The 24,891-nt window shown below is 39.2% G+C and overlaps 2 protein-coding genes and 1 long non-coding RNA gene across 10 annotated transcripts in view; 1 reads left to right on the forward strand and 2 right to left on the reverse strand.

Annotated features, from left to right (window-relative positions):
* Positions 1–20,458, forward strand: part of LOC309664484 (uncharacterized protein) — a 104,035-nt gene extending 83,577 nt beyond the window's left edge. For 2 of the 8 annotated variants that reach the window (XR_014265806.1, XR_014265808.1), the window contains one exon: positions 7,795–7,934. Coding sequence is in view for 1 of the 8 variants with exons in the window: in XM_082470005.1 (XP_082326131.1) it covers positions 9,834–9,980; positions 20,332–20,451 (267 nt within the window). In the remaining 7 variants the exon portion in view is untranslated. Of the gene's footprint in view, positions 1–6,174; positions 6,818–7,794; positions 7,935–9,833; positions 11,764–13,799; positions 15,086–20,331 lie in introns of those variants that run through there. The other 6 variants (XR_014265802.1, XR_014265803.1, XR_014265805.1 and 3 more) reach the window with 6 other exon arrangements.
* The window catches only part of LOC309664437 (cyclin-dependent kinase 20-like), an 86,621-nt gene that overhangs the window by 43,772 nt on the left and 17,958 nt on the right, over positions 1–24,891 (reverse strand). The window contains exon 7 of the mRNA XM_082469876.1: positions 4,197–4,238. Coding sequence (XP_082326002.1) covers positions 4,197–4,238 — 42 coding nt within the window. The remainder of the gene's footprint in view (positions 1–4,196; positions 4,239–24,891) is intronic.
* Positions 11,770–18,582, reverse strand: LOC309664539. Its single transcript, XR_014265907.1, has 3 exons — positions 18,491–18,582; positions 17,991–18,097; positions 11,770–12,546 (listed from the first exon to the last, which is right to left on the reverse strand). It is a non-coding gene; the product is annotated as an uncharacterized lncRNA (long non-coding RNA).

Below are 24,891 nucleotides of genomic sequence, written 5' to 3' on the forward strand. Positions count from 1 at the left end.
GTAGTGGTATCTTACTATTGTTTTAATTTGCAATTTCCTAATGACATATAATGTTGAGCATTTTTTGTATGCTATTTTGGTATCTGTTTATCTTCCTCAATGATGTATCTGTTCAGGTTTTTTGCCCATGTTTAAATCAGGATGTTCATTTTCTTATTATTTAATTTTAAGAGTTCTTTGTATATTGTGAATTACAGTCCTTCATTGGATAAATCTTTTGCAAATATTTTCTCGCAGTCTGTGGCTGTTTTCTTATTCTCTTGACAGTGTCTTTCACAGAGCAGAAGGTTTTTCTTTTTTTAATTTTTTATGAGTCCACCTTATCAATTATTTCTTTCACAGACCATACCTTTGGTGTTGTATTTAAAAAGTTATCACCATACCAAAAGCCATCTAGAATTTTTCTGTGTTAACTCCTAGGAGTTTTATAATTTTGCATTTTATATTAAGGTCTATCATCCATTTTCAGTTAATTTTTTTGAAAGGTCTGTCTCTAGATTCTTATGTTTTTTAATATGTGGCTGTCTAGTTGTTCCAGCACCATTTGTTGAAGAGAGTGTCTTTTCTCCATTTTACCATTGTATTTCATCAAGATCAGTGATATTTTCACAGAAATATAGTGATATTTATGTGAGTCTCTTTCTGGGCTCTTTATTCTGTTCCAATGGTCTATTTAACTGTTCTATCACCAACACCACACTTGGTTACTATAGCTTTATTGTAAGTCTTGAAGTCAGGCAGTGTCAGTCCTTCTGCTTTGTTCTTCTCCTTCAATACTGGCTATTCTGGGTCTTTTGCCACTCCAGATATACTTTAGAATCACTTAGTTGACATCCACAAAATAACATGCTGGCATTTTAATAAGGATTGCATTGAATCTATAAATCAAGTTACGAAGAACCAACATCTTGACAAAATTGAGTTTTCCCATCCATGAACATGAAATATCTCTATACTTATTTAGTTCTTTTTAAAATTTGTTTCATCAGAATTTTGTAGTTTTCCTCATATAGATCTTGTACGTATTTTGTTAGATTTACACCTAAGTATTTGTGTTAATGTAAATGGCAATATGTTTTTAATTTAAAATTCTACTTGTTTATTGCTGGGATAAGGAAAGTGTTAACCTTTTGTACATTAACCTTACATCTTTCAAATTTGCTGTAATAACTTATTAGTTCCAGAAATTTTGTTGTTAATTCTTTTGAGTTTTCTATATAGACAATCATGTCATCCATGAACAAAGATAGTTTTATTTCTTCTTTTACACTCTGTATAACTTTTATTTCCCTTTTTTGGTATTATTGAGTTATCTAGAACTTCTGGTATGATGTTGAAAAGGAGTGGTGAGAGAGGACATCTGCCTTGTTCCTGCTTTTAGTGGAAAAACTTAGTTTCTCATCATTAAGTATAATGTTAGCTATCAATTTTGTATAGATGGTCTTTATCAATTTGAGAGAGTTCCCCTCTATTCCTAGTTTGCTAAGAGTTTTTATCAAGAATGAGTATTGGATTTTGTCAAATACTTTTTCTGTATCTATTGATATGATCATGTGATTTTTCTTCTTTAGACTGTTGATGTGATAGATTATATTAATGGATTTCCAAATGATAAACCAACCTTGCATACCTGGGATAAATCTCACATGGTCATGTTGTATAATTCTTTTCATACATTTTTGGGTTTGATTTGCTAATGTTTTGTTGAGGATTTTTGCATTTGTGTTCATGAGAGATATTGGTCTGTAGTTTTCTTTTAAAGACTATCTGGTTTTGGTTTTAGGGTAATGCTGGCCTCATATAATGAGTTAGGAGGTTTCCCCTCTGTGTCTATCTTCTGGAAGAGATTGTATAAAATTGGCATAATTTCTTCCTTAAATGTTTGAATTCACCAGTGAACCTATCTGAGCCTGCTGCTTTCTGTTTTGGAAGGTTATTAATTGTTGATTCAATTTATTTAATAGATACAGGCCTATTCAGCATCTCTTTCTTCTTGTGTGAGTTTTGGCAGATGTGTCTTTCAAGGAATTACTCCATTTAATCTCGGTTATCAAATTTGTGGCCATAGTGTTGTTCATAGTATTCCTTGATTATCCTTCTACTATCCATGGGATCTGTAGTAATGTCCCTCCTTTATTTTGGATGTTACTAATTTGTATTTTCTCTCTTTTTTTCTTAGTTAGCCTGGCTAGAGGCTCATCAGCTCTATTGATCTTTTCAAAGAACTAGTTTTTTTTTTTAATTGAAGTATAATTGACCTACAACACTATGTTAGTTCCAGGTGTACAACATAGTGATTCAATATTTCTATACATTAGAAAATGTTACTATGATAAATCTAGTTACAGTACATTACTATACAAAGATATTACAATATTACTGATTATATTCCACATGCTGTACATTTCATCCTCACGACTCATTTATATTGCAGCTGGAAGTTTACACCTCTTAATCTCCTTCACCTATTTTACTCAACCCCCCACCCCCTACCTTATGGCAACCACTATTTCTTCTCTGTATCTAAGAGACTGTTTCTATTTTGTTCATTTGTTCATTTGCTTTGTTTTTTACATTCACATATAAGTTAAAATCATACATCATTTTTCTTTCTCTGCCTGACTTATTTCACTTAGCATAATAACCTCTAGGTCAATCCATGTTGTCACATCGAAATCACAAGAGATCTCATTCTTTTTTATGGCTGAGTAATATTCCACTGTGTATAATATACCAAATCTTTATCCATTTATCTATTGATGGATACTTAGGTTGTTTCCATATCTTGCCTCTTGTAAGTAGTGCTGCAATAAACATAGGGATGCATATATTTTTTCTAATTAATGTTTTTGTTTTCTTTGGAAAAATACCCAAAGTGGAATTGCTGGATCATATAGTAGTTCTATTTTTAACTTTTTGAGGAACCTCCATATTGTTTTCCATAGTGGCTACACCAATTTGTACCACCAACAGTGCACAAGGGTTCCCTTTTCTCTACATCCTTACCAACACTTGTTATTTCTTGTCTTTTTGTAATAGCCATTCTGACAGGTGTGAGGTGATATCTCATTGTGGTTTTGATTTGCATTCCCCTGATATTTAGTAATGCTGAACATCTTTTCATGTGTCTGTTGGCCATATGTATGTCTTTGGAAAAATGTCTATTTAGGTCCTCTGCAAATTTTTCAATTGGTATTGGGTTACATGAGATCTTTTGGGTTATATGAGTTCTTCGTATATTTTGGGTATTAACCCCTTATTGGATATCATTTGCAAATACCTTCTCCTATTCAGCATGCTGTTTTTTCATTTTGTTAAAAGTTTCCTTTGTTATACAAAAGCTTTTTGGTTTGATGTAGTCCCATTTGTTTATTTTTGCTTTTGTTTCCCTTGCCTGAAGACACATATCCAAAAAAATATTGCTAAGACCAATGTCAAAGAGTTTACTGACTATGTTTTTCTAGTTGTTTTATGTTTTCAGATCTTACGTTTAAGGCTTTAATCCATTTTGAGTTTTTTGGGTTTTTTTTTTTATGGTGTGAGAAAGTAGTCCAGTTTGATTCTTTTTCGTGGAGCTGTCCAGTTTATCCAACACCAATTAGTGAAGACACTATCTTTTCCCCATTGTATATTCTTGCCTACTTTGGCATAGAGGAATTGCCCATATAAGTGTGGGTTTAATTCTGGGCTCTCTATTCTGTTCTAACAATTTATGTATCTATTTTTGTGCCAGTACCATACTGTTTTGATGACTGTAGCTTTGTAGTATAGTTTAAGATCAGGGAGCATGATACCTCCAGCTTTGTTCTTCTTTGTCAAGATTGTTTTGATTATTCTGTGTCTTCTGTGTTTTCATACACATTTTAGAATAATTTATTGCAGTTCTGTGAAAAATGCTGTTGGTATTTTGAAAGGGATTGCACTGAATCTGCAGATTGCCTTGGGTAGTATGGTCATTTTTACCAATATTAATTCTTCCAATTCATGAACACAGTGTATCTTTCCACACAAAAGACCCAAATAGTCAAAACAACCTTGATAAGAAAACAAAGTTGGAGGTATCATGGTCCCTGATTTCAAACTATACTAAAAAGCTGTCATCATCAAAATAGTATGGTAAAGATGGATCTTTTCAATAAGTGGTGCTGGGTCAATTGAATATCCATATGAAAAAATAAGTGTGACCTGACACTTACCTCATACCATACATAAAAATCAATTCCATATGGATTGCATACCTAAATGTGAAGAAAAAACAATTAGGCTTCTAGAAGAAAATCTATGAGAACCACTTCATGACACACATCCAAAAGCTGAAATCTAAAACATGGAAAAAGCGAGTGTTGGTATGAATGTGGAACAACAGTAAATCTCATACACTCTTACTGGGAGCATAAATTGGTCCAACCACTTTGGAATACTGCTTGGCAGGGTCTACTAAAGCCAAACACATGCATATCCTATGACCCAGCAATTCTGCTCCTAGGTATATATCTATCAGAAATGTGCACATTTATTTACCAAAAGACATGTACTAGAATATTCATAGCACTAATCATAATAGTCCCAAGCTGGAAACTAAATACCTGTTAAAACTGGTGTGGATAAATGAGTTGAGACACAATAAAGTACTATGCAGCAATGAGAATCAATTACCTATAACTACATGTAGTATGGATGAATCTGACAAATAGAATACAAAGGAAAATAAAACTACAGTTGACCCTTGAACAACATGGGAGTTAACCCATGTATAACTTATAGTCAACTCTCCATATCCCTGGTTCCTCTGCATCTGCAGATTCAACCAACCACCGACTGTGTAGTACTATACTATTTACTATTGAAAAATACCCACATATAAGTGAACCCACAGTTCAAAGCAGTGTTGTTCAAGCGTCAACTATATAATATACCACATAACATACTATATGATTTCATGCATGCAAAGTACCAAAAAAAGCAACATTAATCTATGTTCTCAGATGTCAGGATAGTGGTTACTCAGAGAAGTTTGAGACTACAAGGAAGCTGAGAGGGCTTTGGGGGTTCTGACATTGTTCTCTTTCTTGATTAGAATGCTGATATCATGAGTATGACCAGATAGTGATATTTCTTTGGGCTTTATGCATGCAGTATTGCACTTTTCTGTATGTACACTATGTGTCAATAGAAAGTTTAAAAAAATGTTTTCACATCATGGATGTGTCATAATGTATTCAAACATTTCTGTACTTATTGGTCATTCCATTTGTTTCAGCTTTTTTCTTCTACAAATAATGTAAAATAAACATCTCCATACATATTTTATACATATTGGTCCCTTTTCTTTTTAAACATCTTTATTGGAGTATAATTGCTTTACAGTGGTGTGTTAGTTTCTGCTTTATAACAAAGTGAATCAGTTATACATATACATATGTCCCCATATCTCTTCCCTCTTGCATCTCCCTCCCTCCTACCCTCCCTAACCCACCCCTCTAGGTGGTCACAAAGCACCGAGCTGATCTCCCTGTGCTATGCGGCTGCTTCCCACTAGCTATCTATTTTACGTTTGGTAGTGTATATATGTCCATGCCACTCTCTCACTTTGTCCCAGCTTACCCTTCCCCCTCCCCGTATCCTCAAGTCCATTCTCTAGTAGGTCTGTGTCTTTATTCCCTTTTAAAGAAATAAATTCTTTGTATATTAAGTGGTTTAAGTCTCCACACTAATATACAATATATGTGACATTTCTTCCAGAAAAGCTGTAAAAACTCAGATTTTCATTTTCACTAGCATTGTTTATATTTTTCCTCTTATATGCTCATTAGAATTTTTTCATGTCTTTTTTCAGTGTGTATATTGAGTTCTTATCCTCATTTATAATAGATTAAGTCATTTTGCTTTCCTATATGTTGCAAATACTTTTCCTAATATAGGTACTCTACATTGAATTCGTTTATAGTAGACTTCTGATAAAATTTATGGTGATTTAAAATATGTCCACAAATACTCTGATACCATTCCCTTGAAGAGATGGAGTTTAATTCCTCTATCTTCATCATGGACTGGACTTTAATGACTTCCTTTTAATGAATAGAATGTGGCAAATTGACAATGTTTGACTTCTGATACTAGGTTATGAAAGGCATTGCTCTCTTCTCTTTCTCTCTTGAATCATTCACTCTGGAGGAAGTCCGCTGTCATGTGGTAAGGAAACTCAAGCAGCCCTGTGAAGTGGCCCACATGGTAAGGAGCTGAGGCCCCCAACCAACAGACATGTGTGTGAACTTTCATGGAAGTGGATCCTCCGGCCCCAGTCAAGCCATATGACTACAGCCCTGGCCAATGGCTTGACCCCAAGGCCACCCGGCTAAGATACTCACAAAGGCCTGGCCTTCAGAAAATATGTGAGATAATAAGTATTTGCCTACTTAAACTGTTGAATTTTGTGGTAAATCTTTTTATAACATATAAGTAATATATAATTAAAAAAATTTTATTGTTAAACACAATGTATGTGCAAAAGCAAACAAAACATAGATGTACAATTTAACAAAGTATTATAAAGCAAACACTAATGTAATTACTACCCAGCTTAAGAAATTAAAAATTGCAGGTCCCCAAAAAGAATATGAGTGTTCTTTCATGATCAAAACCCTCTTGCTCCAGTTTATGTGCAATCACAATCTTGATTGTCATAGTGATCATTTCTCTGCTTTGCTTTATGATTTTATCTCCTATGTTTACATCTCTAAACAATACAAGTTAGTTTTGCTTATTTCTGAGTTGCATATAAATGGAATCTATGGAATCATAGATTTACTTTTTTATGCCTTCTGTTCAACCTTTTGTAAGATTCATCAATGTTGTTGTATGGAGCTCTAGTTTGTTTACTTGCATTTCTGTAGAATATTTCCATTGTATGACTCTACTGCAGCATATTTATCCATTTTACTATTTATGAATACTTGGGTTGTTTCTAATTTGGGACTACTATGCTTGCTCTTATGAACAATCTTGTTCATACTGTCATGGTTCATGTGCGCATGAGCTTCTCAAAGTTATATATTCCTAGGGGTGGTGATAGGAATATCACCACTTTACCATTTAATAACAACTTGTTTTCCAAAGGGACGGATTAATATGCACTGCCTCCAGTGCTGAATGAGTTCTTGTTGTGACATATCCTCAACAACACTCATAACTCTAAAGGTTTTTAATGTTTGCCAGTCTGAGGGGATAGAGTGGTATCTCACCATAGTTTAATATGCACTTCCTTGAATAATAATGATTTAAAGTAAATTTTCATATCTTTTTGGCCATTTTTATTTTCTCTATTATGAAGCACCACCTATTTTCTATACATTGCCTGCCTTCCTATTGAATCAGAGATTTAAAATTATATGTTTAAATTAAAAAAAAAATATGTATATACATTTTAATCCTTTATTGTTTATAACTTTAGAAAATATTCTCTGACACTCATTACTTTATCTTTCAATTTTTAAATAGTGTTTTAATGTACACAACTTTTACATTTTAATGGAGTTAAATTATAAATCTATTCCTTATGTGTAGTTATTTTCTGACTGCTTTAACCAATTTTATACCACAAAGTATATATATTTTTATATATAAAAATATATATATTAAATAATATATTTATATATATATAATTATAATATAAATGTATTTATTTTATATTTATTATATAAATAACATAATTATGATATATTATATATTTATAAATATATCTAACTCTAATATATTATGTATATAATACATACATATATAATTATATTACTCGAGATATATCATGTTCTTGGACTGGAAGAATCAACATTGTGAAAATGCCTCTACTACCCAAAGCAATCTACAGAGTCAATGCAATCCTTACCAAACTACCACTGGCATTTTTCACAGAACTAGAACAAAAAAATCTCACCATTTGTATGGCAACTCAAAAGACCCTGAATAGCCAAAGCAATCTTGGGAAAGAAAAACGGAGCTGCAGGAATCAGGCTCCCTGACTTCAGACTATACTACAAAGCTACAGTAATCAAGACAGTATGGTACTGGCACAAAAACAGAAACATAGATCAATGGAACAGGATAGACAGCCCAGAGATAAACCCACGCACATATGGTCACCTTATCTTTGATAAAGGAGGCAAGCATATACAGTGGAGAAAAGACAGCCTCTTCAATAAGTGGTGCTGGGAAAACTGGACAGTTACATGTAAAAGCATGAAATTAGAATGCTCCCTAACACCATACATGAAAATAAACTCAAAATGGATTAAAGACCTAAATGGAAGGCCAGATACTATGAAACTCTTAGAGGAAAACATAGGCAGAACACTCCATGACATAAATCACAGCAAGATCCTTTTTGACCCACCTCCTAGAGAAATGGAAATAAAAACAAAAATTAAAAAATGGGACCTAATGAGAGTTAAAAGCTTTTGCACAGCAAAGGAAACCATAAACAAGACCAAAAGACAACCTTCAGAATGGGAGAAAATATTTTCAAATGAAGCAACTGACAAAGGATTGATTAATCTCCAAAATTTACAAGCAGCTCATGCAGCTCAATATCAAAAAAACAAACAACCCAATCCAAGAATGGTCAGAAGACCAAATAGACATTTCTCCAAAGAAGATACACAGATTGCCAACAAACACATGAAAGAATGCTCAACATCATTAATTATTAGAGAAATGCAAATCAAAACGACAATGAGATATCATCTCACACCGGTCACAATGGCCATCATGAAAAAATCTACAAACAATAAATGCTGGAGAGGGTGTGGAGAAAAGGGAACACTCTTGCACTGTTGGTGGGAATGTAAATCGATATAGCCACTATGGAGAACAATATGGAGGTTCCTTAGAAAACTAAAAATAGAACTACCATATGACCCAGCAATCCCACTACTGGGCAGGTACCCTGAGAAAACCATAATTCAAAAAGAGTCATGTACCACAATGTTCATTGCAGCTTTATTTACAATAGCCAGGACATGGAAGCAACCTAAGTGTCCATCAACAGATGAATGGATAAAGAAGATGTGGCACATATATACAATGGAATATTACTCAACCATAAAAAGAAACAAAACTGAGTTATTTGTAGTGAGGTGGATGGACCTAGAGTCTGTCATACAGAGTGAAGTAAGTCAGAAAGAGAAAAACAAATACCATATGGTAACACGTATATATGGAATCTAAAAAAAAAAAAAAAAAGGTTCTGAAGAACCTACGGGCAGGACAGGAATAAAGACGCAGATGTAGAGAATGGACTTGAGGACATGGGGAGGGGGAAGGGTAAGCTGGGACGAAGTGAGAGAGTGGCATGGACATATATACACTACCTAATGTAAAACAGATAGCTAGTGGGAAGCAGCTGGATTACACGGGGAGATCAGCTCGGTGCTTTGTGACCACCTAGAGCGGTGGGATGGGGAGGGTGGGAGGGAGATGCAAGAGAGAGGGGAAATGGGGATATATGTATACATATAGCTGATTCACTTTGTTATACAGCAGAAACTAACACCTTGTAATTATGCTCCAATAAAGATGTTTATAAAAAAAAGAAATTAGATTTACTCTAAGTGCTCAAAACACACACACACACACACACACACACACACACACAAAGAATTAATATGTAAATTTAGCAAGGCAGTTGAATACGGGTCAATATACAAAAATCGAATGCATTTCTATTTATATTTATACACAAATGATTTCTATGTATGCTACATATAGTATGCACAGAATTTTTTCTGTAAATACAAAACTATACATTCCCCTATGTATTACTGTTGCGTTGCACCCTACAGGCCTGCAAGCCCTGCACTTGCCCAGCCTCGACACCGAAGAAAGAGCCTGGAGTCAGCGACATAGACATCAATGGTTTAATGGATGGAGGAGCTTACATGTCCTGGAGCAACACTCCACGGTGTGCGGCAGACAGCGGGCAGGACATGGTAGTAGTCTTTGCTCCCAGAGCTCGGGGAGGTTACCGGTTATAGGGGGAATTGACATCAGGTTGGCTCATCGGTTACCAGGGAAACAAGCAGAGGGGCACGTCCCTCACCGTCCCTTTGACAAGCTATCACAGTGGAGGTGCTCTGATCTAAAGATTAGAACAATCACTAGCTGGGGCCGGGGGCAAGTATGTATTAGGAGGGAAGCTTGGTGATGTGAGTAGTGTGTAGATGAAGGAGGACTGGTCGGGCAGGGGTTGTACAGCGAGCAAGAGAAGAGCCATCTTGGGTGGCTTGATCATACAATTATTTATGTATTTCTATATATGCTGTATACTAGCAATGAAAATATTGGAAAATCAAATTTTAAAATAACATTTAAATCGTATAAAAATACTTACGAATAATTTTAACAAAATATGTGCAAGCCCTGTTCACTTAAACCTACAAAACTTTGTTGAGAGAAATAAATGAAGGCCTATATAAATGGGGTCATATATGCCATGTTCATGGCTTAGAAGACTAAACATTAAGATGTCAGTTATCCCCAAATCAATCTATAGATTCAAAGTAATCAAAATCCCAGTAAGCAGTTTTGTAGAAATTTCCAAGCTGACTTGACAAATTTTATGGAAATGGATATATTTTCCAAAAAAGAAAATGCTGGAGGTCATGACTTAACTGTAATCTGCGGGAAACAAGACCCTGTGTTACTGTCATGAGGACAGACAAACAGATCAGTGGAGACTGACCCACATGTTCAACATATAACACATATAACACATACAGTCATTTGATATTTTGACAAACGAAGGTGATGATATAATTTGATGAAGAAAGGATGGTCTTTCCTACAAATTCTGGATACCCATTTGTAAATAAAAATGAACCCTGACGCTGACCATGCACACAAATATAATTTAACTTGAAATGAGCCACAGACCTATATGTAGATCATCTTCCCAATAACCCGTGAGACGAAGTCACACAAAGCTAAGCCAAGGCGTCAAGGTGCTGGGTTCTCATTGGGGCCCCATTCAGGTTGTTGGCAGTCCAGGACATTGTGGCTACAGAACTAAGGTTTCCCTGCCTGCTGGCTGGTGGCAGAGACTATTCTTGTTCTCAGGCCCACCGACAGCCTGGCAGCCAGCACGTGAGGCCCCCACACCCGTGAGTCTCTGACTTCCTCTTCTGTGACCAGTCAGAGAAAACTCTCTGCCTTTGAAGCACTCATGGAATTAAAGTGGGCCCGCCCAGATCATCTCTCTTTAGCCAGGTAACAGAAATTTCTCGTGATGCTTGTAACGTTAACAATTTCTCCTTGAAATTCCACACATTTTTGTTCCATATATATTTTAGGCCATACTTTAAAGTGCATTCAAAATTAGCCTCGCTGTATCTTTCTGGGAGGCTGATCAAATTATTATTTTGAAATGACCCCTAAGATCTAGTAAAAACTTTGATCTTCCGGTCTTCTCGTCTAACATTACCAGCTGTGTGAGCTTGCTTCTGGTTGGCATCTCCAACGCCTATCATTTTCCCATCCTTTTAATTCCATCCTCCTTAAGTGTTCTGTTTTAGATGAGTCTTGTATTAATTTCCTAGGGCTGAAGTAACAAAACAGGGTGGCTTAAAAAAACAAAAATTTACTACCTCACAGTTCTGGAGGCTAGAGGCCCAAAGTCAAGGTACCAGCAGGGCTCTGCTTCCTCTGAAGGTTCTAGGGCTTTCCTTGGCGTGTAACAGCACACTCCAATGTCTGCGGCATCTGCACATGGCTTCTCTGTGTCTCTGTGCCCTCTCCTCTTCTTAGCAAGATACCGTTAGATTAAGGGCCCAGACTAAATCCAGGATGATTTCATCTTGAGATCCTTAACTAAATACATCGCAGAATAGGAAGGGTGGCAGGGAGGTGCAAGAGGGAGGAGATATGGGGGTATATGTGTATGTATAGCTGATTCACTTTGTTATAAAGCAGAAACTAACACACCATTGTAAAGCAATTATACTCCAATAAAGATGATAAATAAATAAATAAATAAATACATCGCAGCAGCACCATTTCCAAAGAAGGTCACATTTTGAGGCTCTGGGTAGACCTGAATTTTGGGGGGATACCCTTTTCCGTACCCCACTGGTGCATGTGTAAAGTCAGCAGTCTCCAAATCTGAGCCAAATTTTGTGTAGGGGGTTGATCCTGCCCCATCCTCCGACAGGGCAACCTCAAGAAAATCAGTGCTTCTGATACAAAACCTACCGACCTCAGCCCCGCACAACACACCATCAAAGTGAAAGCTGCAGGCTACATCTGGGCCCTAGTGGTGACAGAGGTGATCACAGGTTCAGGTTCAGATCACAGGTGACTCTCTGTTCCCAGGTACGTATTATGCCTTGGGACGTGGAGGTAGCATCCTGCAGGCTCCGCACAGCCACTGGAGCCTCCTTGCTAAGACAGAAATGACATCTTCAGGATGAAGGCAGGCCTGGCCATCTGGTGCAGGAGGAAGTAGCTTCCTGTTGTCCTCAGACCCTTGCCACAGGCAATGACACTGGAGCAGGCCACCCTCTGAGTAGACATGAAAGGCAATTCTCTCGTGGTATAGAGAGCACTGCCACTGTCCCATGCCACACGGCCCACCAGAGCACTGCTGCTGCCCGTACCTTACCGGGTGTCCCTGATAAAGGACAGACACAACAGTCCACACAAATGGTTGACCTTCAGGCTGTCATCTCAGTCACCTTAGCCCTTGATGCCCCAGCAAACAACCAGCATGTTTACACTCTTTGGCCACTGCCAGTGGCATGGCCATGTGGCCAGCCAATGCAGAAACTAAATTCTCATCCAAGCTTTCCCATTTGGGAGGAAGACCTCAGGACCTCTTGCCCCCCAAACACCCCAGATATAAATGATAGTCACACATGTCTGCACATAGCAGGCACTCCTATCCCCTTTGGAGACCCAGACATTACCAACAGTGACCAAGACTCTCATTTCACTTTAAAAAACACACAACACCAAGCTCTTGAGCCAGTCATTCAAGAGAACTTCCCTTCATCTGCCAATTTAGAACGCAGGCCTCACAGAGGACCATATGGCCTACTTATACAAGTTCAGGTTCAGGGAAATGAAACATGCACCTGTCAGTCATCAAACATCAGAAATGCATCATAATAACTTACTCCATTTTTGATGTTTGACAGCTGATAGCCTTTAAGGACCACCCCCCTCTCTTACCCCAGGGCAAGCTGATAAGAAAGGGGCACCTGCAGAGAATTCACACCAGTAAACCCTGGCCCAGGGTAAGAACCCCACCTCCCAAACCACAGGGAAAGCCAGAGTCAGTAACTCCTCCCTGCTTCCTCAAGCCATTTCCAGAGCTGCCTCCTGGGAGCCCACCCTGCTCTCCCAACAAAGTCTCATTATGTGAAAAATTGACCTTTTCACTCCCACTCGCTGCATGTGTGGCATCATCAGTCTTGATAATGAGAACTAAAATGTTGCCTGCCATATCAGTAAACAAAGGATGTTGCAGCCATCAAGCCATCATATTACAGCCACCGGAGGGTGAGCCCTAAGGGAACCCAGGATGTAGACAAATGGGCTGCTCACTGCCAAACCCTCAGCCACTGCCGCACCCCCTGGTTCTGCCAGTGTACCCTGAGGAAACACAGGATGAGAAAACACAGGATATTGGCCCCAGATATTTAAGGTGCATATCAAAGGAATGATTTCAGTGAGCCCAGGCTCTTGCATCTTCCCAAACATAGAAAAGTGCTAAATTCCATAACTTGAGAAATCTGGTTTTCTTTTATTAACAGTAATCTTTTGATGTTCTGACTACCTGGTCTTTTGTTGAGAATCTCCTATATATCCTGGCTCCCCACCCTTGCCTCTTCGGAACAGTTTCTGCAATGTCATCTGAGATGCCATGTCCCGGGCCTGCAGTCCTCAGAAAGTCCACCCAATAAAACATAACTCTCAACTTTTAGGTTGTGCTTTTTTTTTTTTTCAGTCAACAATAACCAAGCCACATTTTGGGTCAGGTTGATCCTGCCCCCTATGGTGCAACCACAAAACACATTCATCTTCCTCTTATGATTTAGAAGCTATATGCTGTATACTATTCTTCTAGGAGTTAGACAAGAGATTACTATTTGCAGCCTGCCTTATAAAGTATACTGCTAATTGGTACATTTAATCTTCTCCGACAATTCAAGGAGCTTAGACCTTTTAGTTCCTCATAAACCTCCCCTAGCCTAAATGCTAAAGTCATGCATTTTATTTCTACATATAGTTTAAAGTCCACAAGGCATTGTTGTTGCTGTTTTATACAGTCAATATTTAGATTTCCTCATCAAAGGTGAGGTGGATTTCCTCACTGTTGCGGCTCATCGATCTTTCCTGCTTCTCTGACATTTCGTCTGTGATCATTTTCCCTCTGCCTGAAGAAGTCTCATTAGTATTACACCGAAGGTCATTTTACTTCCTCTCGCTGCTATTAAATACATTTTTCTTAGTCTTCAGTTATCTCAGTTCACTCTGATGGGTCTATATGCAGATTTATTTTTATTTACCCTGCTTGGGGTTTGCAGGGCCTTCTTGATTCCATGGAGTACTGTCCTTAGTCTATTTTGGAAAAATATCTACCATCATCTCTTCAAATGTTTCCTATGCGCCCCTGCCTCACCTACTCTTAGGATATAAAATAAACAAATACTAAAATTTTTTCATGGATCCTTTATGGCCTCGCCATTCAAAGTGTGGTCTATGACCTGATAGCATCAATATTCTCAAGAAGCTTCTAAAAACTCAGCATCTCAGGCATCCCCAGGGATCCACTGAATCAGAATCTTCATTTAAACAAGATCCACAGGTGAGTCACATCCCATTCAAGTCTGAGAAGCACTGGTCTCCATCTCTCAGCCTCTCTTCCACATTTACCACTCCTCGTCTCCCCATTCCATTGTAGATAATTACTTTTATCTTCCAGTTCACTAATTCTTTCATACTCTTAACTTCTTAATTGATGTATATAATACACATAGAAAATTGCACAAGACATAAACATAAGAGCTCAGTACATTTTTACAAAGTAAATATTCATGTCACCACCTTAGTTAAGAACACTGCCAGTGGCCCACAAGCTCCCCCCACCCACCCCAGACTTTTGTGGGATTCAATTGTCCACTCTGCTATTGAATTCATCCGCTGAGTCCTAACGTTTGTTATTCAGTTTTGCTACTCCAGAATTTCTTTCTACTTGGTTCTTTTCCAAATCTGTATGTCATTTTTCACGGCTTTAAGTTCTCTGTTGAAATTTATCTCCTTGAGCAGGGCAACCACAGGTGTGCTAGTGTTTGTGTCTATTAACTACAATATCCAAATCCCCTGGGGCTCTACTGACATTGTCAGCTGTTTATCCTGCAGGTTCTAGTTCATGTTATCTTTTTTTCTTTTTTATGGAGTATAGTTGACTTACAACATTGTGTTAGTTTCAGCTGTACAGCAAAGTGATTCAGTTATACATATACATATATTCATTCTTTTTTACATTCTTTTCTCATACAGGTTATCACAGAATATTGGGTAGAGTTCCCTGTGCTATACAGTAGGTCCTTGTTATCTATCTTATATATAGTAGTGTGTGTATTCGTCCCAAGCTCCTGATTTATCCCTCCCCACCACGTTTCCCCTTAGGTAACCATAAGTTTGTTTTTGATATCTATTAAGTCTGCTTCTGTTTTACAAATGAGTTCATTTGTATCTTTTTTAAAAAAAATTAGATTCCACATATGAGTGATATCTGATATTTGTCTTTGTCTGACTTACTTGACTTAGTATGATAATCTTTAGGTCCATCCATTTTGCTGCAAATGGCATTATTTCATTCTTTTTTATGGCTGAGTAATATTCCATTGCATATATGTACCACATCTTCTTTATCCATTCCTCTGTTGATGGACATTTAGGTTGCTTCCATGTCCTGGCCATTGTAAATAGTGCTGCAATGAACACTGGGGTGTATGTATCCCTTTGGATTATGGTTTTCTCCAGATATATGCCCAGGAGTGGGATTGGTGGATCATATGGTAGCTCTATTTTAAGTTTTTTAAGGAACCTCCATATTGTTCTCCATAGTGGTTGTACCAATTTACATTCCCACCAACAGTGTAGGAGGGTTCCCTTTTCTCCACACCCTCTCTAGCACTTACTGTTTGTAGACTTTTTGATGATGGCCATTCTGACAGGTGCAAGGTGATACCTCATTGTAGTTTTGATTTGCATTTCTCTGATAATTAGTGATGCTGAGCATCTTTTCATATGCTTCTTGGCTATCTGTATATCTTCTTTGGAGAACTGTCTGTTTAGATCTTCTGCCCATTTTTTGATTGGGTTGTTTGTTTTTTTGACATAGAGCTCCATGAGCTGTTTGTATATTTTGGAGATTAACCCCTTGTCAGTTGCATTATTTGCAAATATTTTCTCCCATTCTATGGGTATCTTTTTGTTTTGCTGATGGTTTCCTTTGCTGTGCAGAAGCTTTTAAGCTTAATTAGGTCACTTTTGTTTAGTTTTGTTTTTATTTTCATTACTCTAGGAGGTGGATCAAAAACGATATTGCTTTGATCTATGTCAAAGAATGTTCTGCCTATGTTTTTCTCTAAGAGTTTTATAGTGTCTGGACTTACATTTAGGTCTTTGATCCATTTCCAGTTTATTTTTGTGTATGGTGTTAGAGAATGTTCTAATTTCATTCTTTTACATGTAGCTGTCCAGTTTTCCCAGCACCACTCATCAAAGAGACTGTTTTTTCTCCATTGTATATTCTTTCCTCCCTTGCCATAGATTAATTGACCATAGGAGCGTGAGTTTATTTCTGGGCTTTCTATCCTATTCCATTGATATATATTTCTGTTTTTGCGCCAGTACCATACTGTTTTGATTACTGTAGCTTTGTAGTATAGTCTGCAGTCAGGGAGTCTGATTCCTCCAGCTCCATTTTTCTTTCTCAAGATTGATTTGGCTATTCGGGGTCTTTTGTGTTTCCATGTAATTTAAAAAAAAATTTGCTCTAGTTCTGTGAAAAATGCCAATGGTAGTTTGATAGGGATTGCACTGAATCTGTAGATTGCCTTGGGTAGTTCATATCATCTTACCTCATGTGCCTACTTATCTCTAAGTGAGTGCTGAACACTGTATTTGAAAAGAGAGGCCTTGGGAGTTGTTAACCTTCTCCAGAAAGGATTTTCATTTACTCCCAGCCAGTAACTGGGCAGCTGCAGCCAGTTCAGGGACTGTTTACTTTCAGACCACCCTCCCTCTTAGGTTGAAACTTGATAACCCACCCAACGTAAGAGGATTCACAGGGCTCCATTCCTTGGTGGCCCTGCCGTCCAACTTTTGTCTACTTGGTTATTAAGCTCTGCTCAGCCCCTTAGCTTTGTAGTAAACATCTCCAGGGCAAAAGCAGCCCCATTGTTAGGCTCAGCACTTTGATTTCTGCCATCTTCTGAATCTTGGCCTAGAAACCGTTTGCTCTTTTTAGCTCTCTGACTTGATATATATTCTAATTTTTCTAATTGTCCTTCACTGACAAGTATGTGTGAATCATGTGCTCTACCATTCCCAGGAAAGAAACTTAGTGGCTTCCTCTTCATCTACACAATATATTCTCAAATTGCTCTGGAGATGTTAATTACACTTATTCCAAAGTCTTCTTTAAACAACTAGAGTTGTTTATGTGAAATCTGTTTCATCAGGTTTTACTTTTTTTGTTTACGAGCTTAGTTCTTTTACAGAGTTAGTTCTGTTTACATATGAAACTGTTCCTGGATGTCTGCTCATCTTGATATTTGGGATGCCAGTTTGCCCACACTTGCAAAGACCTCCTTCCCTCCAGGAGGAGGATACTGCCCCCAGGTGAGAGCTACTTCCTCAATCTGCCAGCTAACACCCACTTTTGCCATTTCTCTCTGGCCAAATGCTCCCTCCCAATGCCCAAGAATCACCTCTAAAACAAATGTCCTGGCAGCAGAAGGCCTTCATCATCTGAGGCAAATGCTTGCATTCTGTCGAACATGCCTCAGTTTTCCTTTGAGTTGGGCCCTCGTGGAGACTTGAAAAGGGGGAAAGAAGGGTGAGAATGCAGTAGTGAGAAGGAACTTCAAGGGGAAGAAAGACTATGAGTAGGACCAGGAGACAGGAAAGCAGGGGCCTGTGGACAAGAAAACACACGCAGCCCACAGGGCTGGACCTCACTCTGAAGGGGTGAGAGGCTGCAGAGATGGGGCCAGGGAACAGGCTGTGGCACACTAGAGCCGAAGGGGGATGAGGAGTCTGCCCTCCACGTGGCAGGCAAGGAGGAGCTTGGGGGACCGAGCAGAATTATGTGGTCACTTGGTCTGCCATGTGGAGGGCCTGGCTTGAAGTGCCACCTGGCACAGTGGTCTGGTGCCAGGTCCACAGACCCTGGGAAACAGCAGAGGTTCCTGAGAGCTGGGTCACTCACCAGCAGGAGGGGGCCTTCTGGAAAGTCACAGTATGTAGGCAGGCAGGAGGCTTGCTCACACCCGTTCTCTGCTTTCCATACTTTGATCAGTCCCTGCTTGTCCACGGTGACAACCAGTTGCAGCCGAGGGTAAGTCACCAAATTCACCAGAGCTGCAGGCTGTAGAGGGCTCGACAGATCTCCGTGCCCTAGGCAACAACAAAATTAATGTAACAACTCCCATAGGGCCCATTTATTTCCTAAACACTTATTATTTTCATTCATTCGACCATCACCCAGTGCATACTGGGGACATGTAGGTGTAAAGGATATGATCCCCATCCTCACAGGCTGCACAGCATGGTAGGGAACACAACACAGAAGCAATGTTCCACCATAGAGGAGACAGGTGTGTCCTGGAGGAGAGCAGTGGCTGAGCGTGGGTGTTGAGACTGCCTGGGGTTGGTGCCATTGCAGGGGGATTGAGGGTGGGGTTCTTCATGTGCACTGGGCACAGGATGTCTGAAGCACTCCCAGTGGTTACCTATGGCTCAACTGAAGAAGGCTGGGCAGGGAGGCAGGACCCAACACTACCCACCCTGCCCGGGATCTGGGCTGTGCTTGGGACCTAGGCTGTGCTGGGGACCTGGGCCGTACTCAGGACCTGGGCTTTGCAGGGCTGCATAAAGTGAACTTCCACGTGGAACGTCTCACTTGGTCCCCAAGGAACCCAGGTTTACAGATAAACTAATTCAGCCTTGTGGTTGTAAACAGTTTCTGTTGCATATCTGCAACTGCCCTGCTCAGAACATGCCCTTCCCAGTGGTGTACCCAGCAGTGCCACCGCGGGCCAGGCCTGGCGAAGGCCCATGCCCTGTCACGGCCATTAGCACAGAGGAAAATGACTGGTCCGAGATGGGCTGATTCCCAGATACATGGTCTCTCCCAGGATTCTGAAAGCTAGAACAGCGAGGTAAAGAGCCCGGGTCCAGCAGGCCCACAGCACATTAGGATAGGGCGTCAGAGAACCAATCCTCTAATTGCTGTTTCTGAGTTTCTCAGAGTTGCCACATGGGGTTTCTTTCCAATTTGGAGTTATTACGGTTCTTTTTCTATCAGGTGTTATCATGTTAGCATGATCTTTTTCCAATCATGATATCCCAGTATTCTTCCATTCTTTTCTTTCTTCCCCCTCACATCAACAAATCAACAGTTGATTTCTGTTGCTTAAACAGCTAACAAGACTATTACTAGTAGGAACTCGGCACCGGTGACTGGGTCATGTCAACTAGGTCTCGGAGAATACACATTATTCACTAGTGGCTAGTAGTATGGAAGTGGGCAAAGAAGCAGTGAAACTCCCCTTCCCATTTCAGAATAGAAAGTAGCAACCAGGGGAACAGAGCGCAGAAACAGGCTACATACTGCATGACTCCAACAAAATGATTGAGCTTTCTAAAAATAAAATAAGATTGGAGATGTGTTCACAAAGAGGATTAAGGTTGGCAAGCCAGGCAGAATGGGTGCAGAAGGGTCTAGCCCTGTCTAACAGTCCCACACTGTGACCAACGGACCACACTAGAGTTCAACAAACCACAGCCTGCAGCCAAACCCAGCCCACTAACCATTTTTGTATTTTCGTTAAAAAAAAAAAAAATCAAAGAATATTTCATGACACATGAAAAAAACAAGAAACTCACATGTGAGGGTCCATAAGTACAGTTTTATTGGAACACAGCCACTCCCTTTTTTTTTACTTCTTGTCTACAGCTGCTTCTGCTTTTCAGCCACATAGTTAAGTAGTTGCAACAGGACCATGTGGTCTGCAAAGCCTCAAATATTTGCTCTCTGGCCCTTTACAGAAAAGGTCTGCCACCCCAGCACCAAAGCTCTTTATGTTCAAGTCAAGACCTTTTTGTTTTGGCAACTATGGAACCTCCCAGCCTTCAGGTCTTCTTCCTGCCCAAGAGCCCCTCATCTAAGCCTGTGTGGTCTCATGCCCACAGCCTAAGGTGGGTCTCTTTCAGGGCAACACAACTGCAATGAAACAGAGACCAGCCACCTGCACCCATCAGTCACCAGAGACCTTCACTCGAAATTATAATGTCAAACATCACTGTATATGAGGAAAATAAAGCACGTGGAAGAGAAAAAAAAAACATGATAAACAAATGAAAAACTGACCATGGAGGAAAGACATATGATGCAAATAACTGTATCCTTTAAACAACAAAAAAGAGCAATCAGAGAATATGAAAATGGATAGGAAAGCTTTTTAACAATTAGTACCAACCAAGTCCAAAATACTAATCAAGTTATCGAGGTTGTAACACTTAAGTTTGCAAGTGGGGTGAGTAAAAGCTGCATTATCTGGGCAAAACCACCCAGAGGCTGGCATTGGCTCCAGTGTGGACATCACAGAACTGGGCATGGCAGCTGTCATCCCCTTGCATAAACAGCCTCCATCAGGCACTGCAAAAATGCCCATCTCCCTGAGGCAGGACAGCAGAGAGTCAAGGGCATTTGCGATCAATCAGACTCAAGTCTGAAGTGTGACCTGGCACAGCGACTGAGCCTCCTGCAGCTCAGATTTCTCATCTGTACAATGGGGCTCCCACTCCTCACCTCACAAGTTGGCTGTGATGGTTAAAGAGAATAAAGGCAAAGGGCCTCGCTAAGACTGAGGACATAGCAGCATCTGGTCACTTCTCATCCTGGCCCCCTCCTGGACAGCTCACCTCTTGCAGATCCCAGGCACACACGGTGCCATCTGACGACACGGTGCACGCCACGGACTTCTCCCGCCCATCAAACCAGTACTCTTTGGTTGAGATGTAGGCCAGCTCATCTATCTCTCCTGAAAGAGAACACAGACTTGCCTTAAGCACACACATGGATGCCTGGCATGTGAACATTCAACTTGGTGAAGGGGAGGCAGGCAATTCATTCCTCTTCTCTCTCAGGAGCATGACAGGTGCTGATTCTGGGGACAGTGGTGGACAGAAAGAGCTGGGACTTCAGACTTACAATTTGGGTATCATGCCCAGGACTGCCTACCACCCACCAGCCATGTTACTGTGAACAACAGTTACAACATCCTTATCTCTTAGTTTCTGTTTCTTTCTACTCTGAAATAGATGTAATGATCTCTGTGAGGATCAAATGATAACACAGGTATAGAACATAGCAGGGTATGTCCTCATTATGTGGCATTTTCCAACTAATTGGCTGAAAAACCAAATCCCTAGAGATCTGACCAGGGAAAGAGTGGGAATGCACAGAGTTACCACCTTCCCCACCCCTTACCTTTGTGCCCAGCAATGGCTTTGCGGATAAAGTCCTTCTCTGGCCACCCAGATTCCATTCGGAACTCCAGCTCGGATCAGCAGAGATAGTACTGTTTCCATGTCTGTGTGCCCAGGGTCGTCTGGGAGGCTTTACAGGAGGACCAGCGTCTCAGACACAGCTGCCTGAAACAAAGACCCACAGTCCCAGGCAGAAAAGGAGTCATTAGAAGGTGTTTTGGCATCAATAGGCCTAGCTTTGATTCCCAGCTTCACCATCTACTAGCTTGGACAACTCACTTTGCCTATGTAGGTCTCAGTTTCCTCCACTGTTAAATGGGGATAATGATATGACACTGAACGAGTGCTCACCACGTGTCAGGAATAGGTGCTTTTCGTGTTTCCAGTCAAACTATATAACAACCCCATAAGGTAGGTCCTCATCTCCATTTTAGACATGAGAGAGAGGTTAAACAACTAACCCAGGGTCATGCAGCCTCGGTCATGCAACTGGAACTCAAGAGTCTGCATTTTTTTGAAGCCGTCAACTATTGTTGAACTATTTCTCCCTTCAATTTTGTCAGCCCTTCATGCATTTTGTTGCTTTGTTATTAGGTCCATTTACATTTATAATTTTTAGATCTTCTTGATGGATTGATCTGTTTATTATTATAAAATATCCTTCTTTGTCCCTAGTAACACTTTTTGTCTTAAAGTCTGTTTTGTCTGATATTAGCATAGTCATTCTAGCTCTCTCTTGGTTGCTGTTTGCATGGTATATGTTTCCATTCTATTATTTTCAACCTGTATCTTTGAATCTAAAGTGTGTCTATTGTAGACAGCATATACTTGGATATTTTTAATCCCTTCTGCCAATCTCTGCCTTTTCATTGGAGTGTTTAATCCATATATATTTAATACAACTACTGATAAGATAGGATTTACATGTCATTTTGCTTATTTCTATGCATTTTTCCTTCTATTCCTCTATTACTGCCTTCTTTTGTATTAAGTATTTTCTTGTGTCCTATTGCCTTGTCATTTCTTCAACTGTATATTCTTTTAGTTCTTAGTGGTTGCCTTGGGGATTACTGGATAAAAATCTTAATTTATGACAATCTAGTTTTGATTAATATCAACTTAATAGTATCAAAAAACTTAGCTCCTGTGTAGCTCCATTTTATGCCCCTCTCATTCATGCTGTTATTGTCATACAGATTACATCTTCATACGTTATGTACCCAATGGAGAGTCACAATTATTGTTTTATGCAGTTGTCCTTTAAATCACATAGGAAAAAAGGAGTTACAAACAAAAGAATTCATTTATGTTGCCTTTTATATACACCCATATGGTTACTTTACTGGTGCTACTTCTTCACGTGGATTCAAGTTCCTGTCTAATGTCCTTTCATATCAATCTGAAAGACTCTCTTTAGTATTTTTTGTAGGGCAAGTCTGCTAGCAACAAATTCTCAGAGCTTTTGTTAATCTGGGAATGTCTTAATTTTCTCCTTCATTTTGCTAGATATAGAATTATTTATTTATTTATTTGTTTATTTATTTATAATCAGTCATCAATTTTATACACATCAGTGTATACATGTCAATCCCAATCGCCCAATTCAGCACACCACCATCCCCACCCCACCGTGGTTTTCCCCCCTTGGTGTCCGCACGTTTGTTCTCTACATCTGTGTCTCAACTTCTGCCCTGCAAACCAGTTCATCTGTACCATTTTTCTAGGTTCCACATACATGCGTTAATATACGATATTTGTTTTTCTCTTTCTGACTTACTTCACTCTATATGACAGTCTCTAGATCCATCCACGTCTCAACAAATGACTCAATTTCATTCCTTTTTATGGCTGAGTAATATTCCATTGTATATATGTACCACAACTTCTTTATCCATTTGTCTGTTGATGGGCATTTAGGTTGGTTCCATGACTTAGCTATTGTAAATAGTGCTGCAATGAACATTGGGGTGCATGTGTCTTTTTGAATTACGGTTTTCTCTGGGTATATGCCCAGTAGTGGGATTGCTGGATCATATGGTAATTCTATTTTTAGTTTTTTAAGGAACCTCCATATTGTTCTCCATAGTGGCTGCATCAATTTACATTCCCACCAACAGTGCAAGAGGGTTCCCTTTTCTCCACACCCTCTCCAGCATTTGTTGTTTGTAGATTTTCTGATGATGCCCATTCTAACTGGTGTGAGGTGATACCTCATTGTAGTTTTGATTTGCATTTCTCTAATAATTAGTGATGTTGAGCAGCTTTTCATGTGCTTCTTGGCCATCTGTATGTCTTTGGAGAAATGTCTATTTAGGTCTTCTGCCCATTTTTCGATTGGGTTGTTTGTTTCTTTAATATTGAGCTGAATGAGCTGTTTATATATTTTGGAGATTAACCCTTTGTCCGTTGATTCGTTTGCAAATATTTTCTCCCATTCTGAGGGTTGTCTTTTCGTCTTGTTTATGGTTTCCTTTTTTGTGCAAAAAAAAAAAAAAAAAAAACGGAGCGGGAGGAATCAGACTCCCTGACTTCAGACTATACTACAAAGCTACAGTAATCAAGACAATATGGTACTGGCACAAAAACAGAAACATAGATCAATGGAACAAGATAGAAAGCCCAAAGATAAACCCAGGCACCTATGGTCAACTAATCTATGACAAAGGAGGCAAAGATATACAATGGAGAAAAGACAGTCTCTTCAATAAGTGGTGCCAGGAAAACTGGACAGCTATATGTAAAAGAAGGAAATTAGAATACTCCCTAACACCATACACAAAAATAAACTCAAAATGGATTCGAGACCTAAATGTAAGACCGGACACTATAAAACTCTTAGAGGAAAACATAGGAAGAACACTCTTTGACATAAATCACAGCAAGATCTTTTTTGATCCACCTCCTAGAGTAATGGAAATAAAAACAAAAATAAACAAATGGGACCTAATGAAACTTCAAAGCTTTTGCACAGCAAAGGATATAGAGTTCTTGATGACAATCTTTTTCTTTCCACACCTTCAACAAATCAGCCCACTCCTTTTTGGGCTCCATGGTTTTTTATGAGAAATCAACCGCTACTCTCATTGGGGTTGTCCCATACATGATGAGTTGATTCTC

This window comes from Balaenoptera physalus, assembly GCF_965194825.1.
Source record: "Balaenoptera physalus genome assembly, chromosome: 7".
NCBI classification, from domain to species: Eukaryota; Metazoa; Chordata; class Mammalia; order Artiodactyla; family Balaenopteridae; genus Balaenoptera; species Balaenoptera physalus.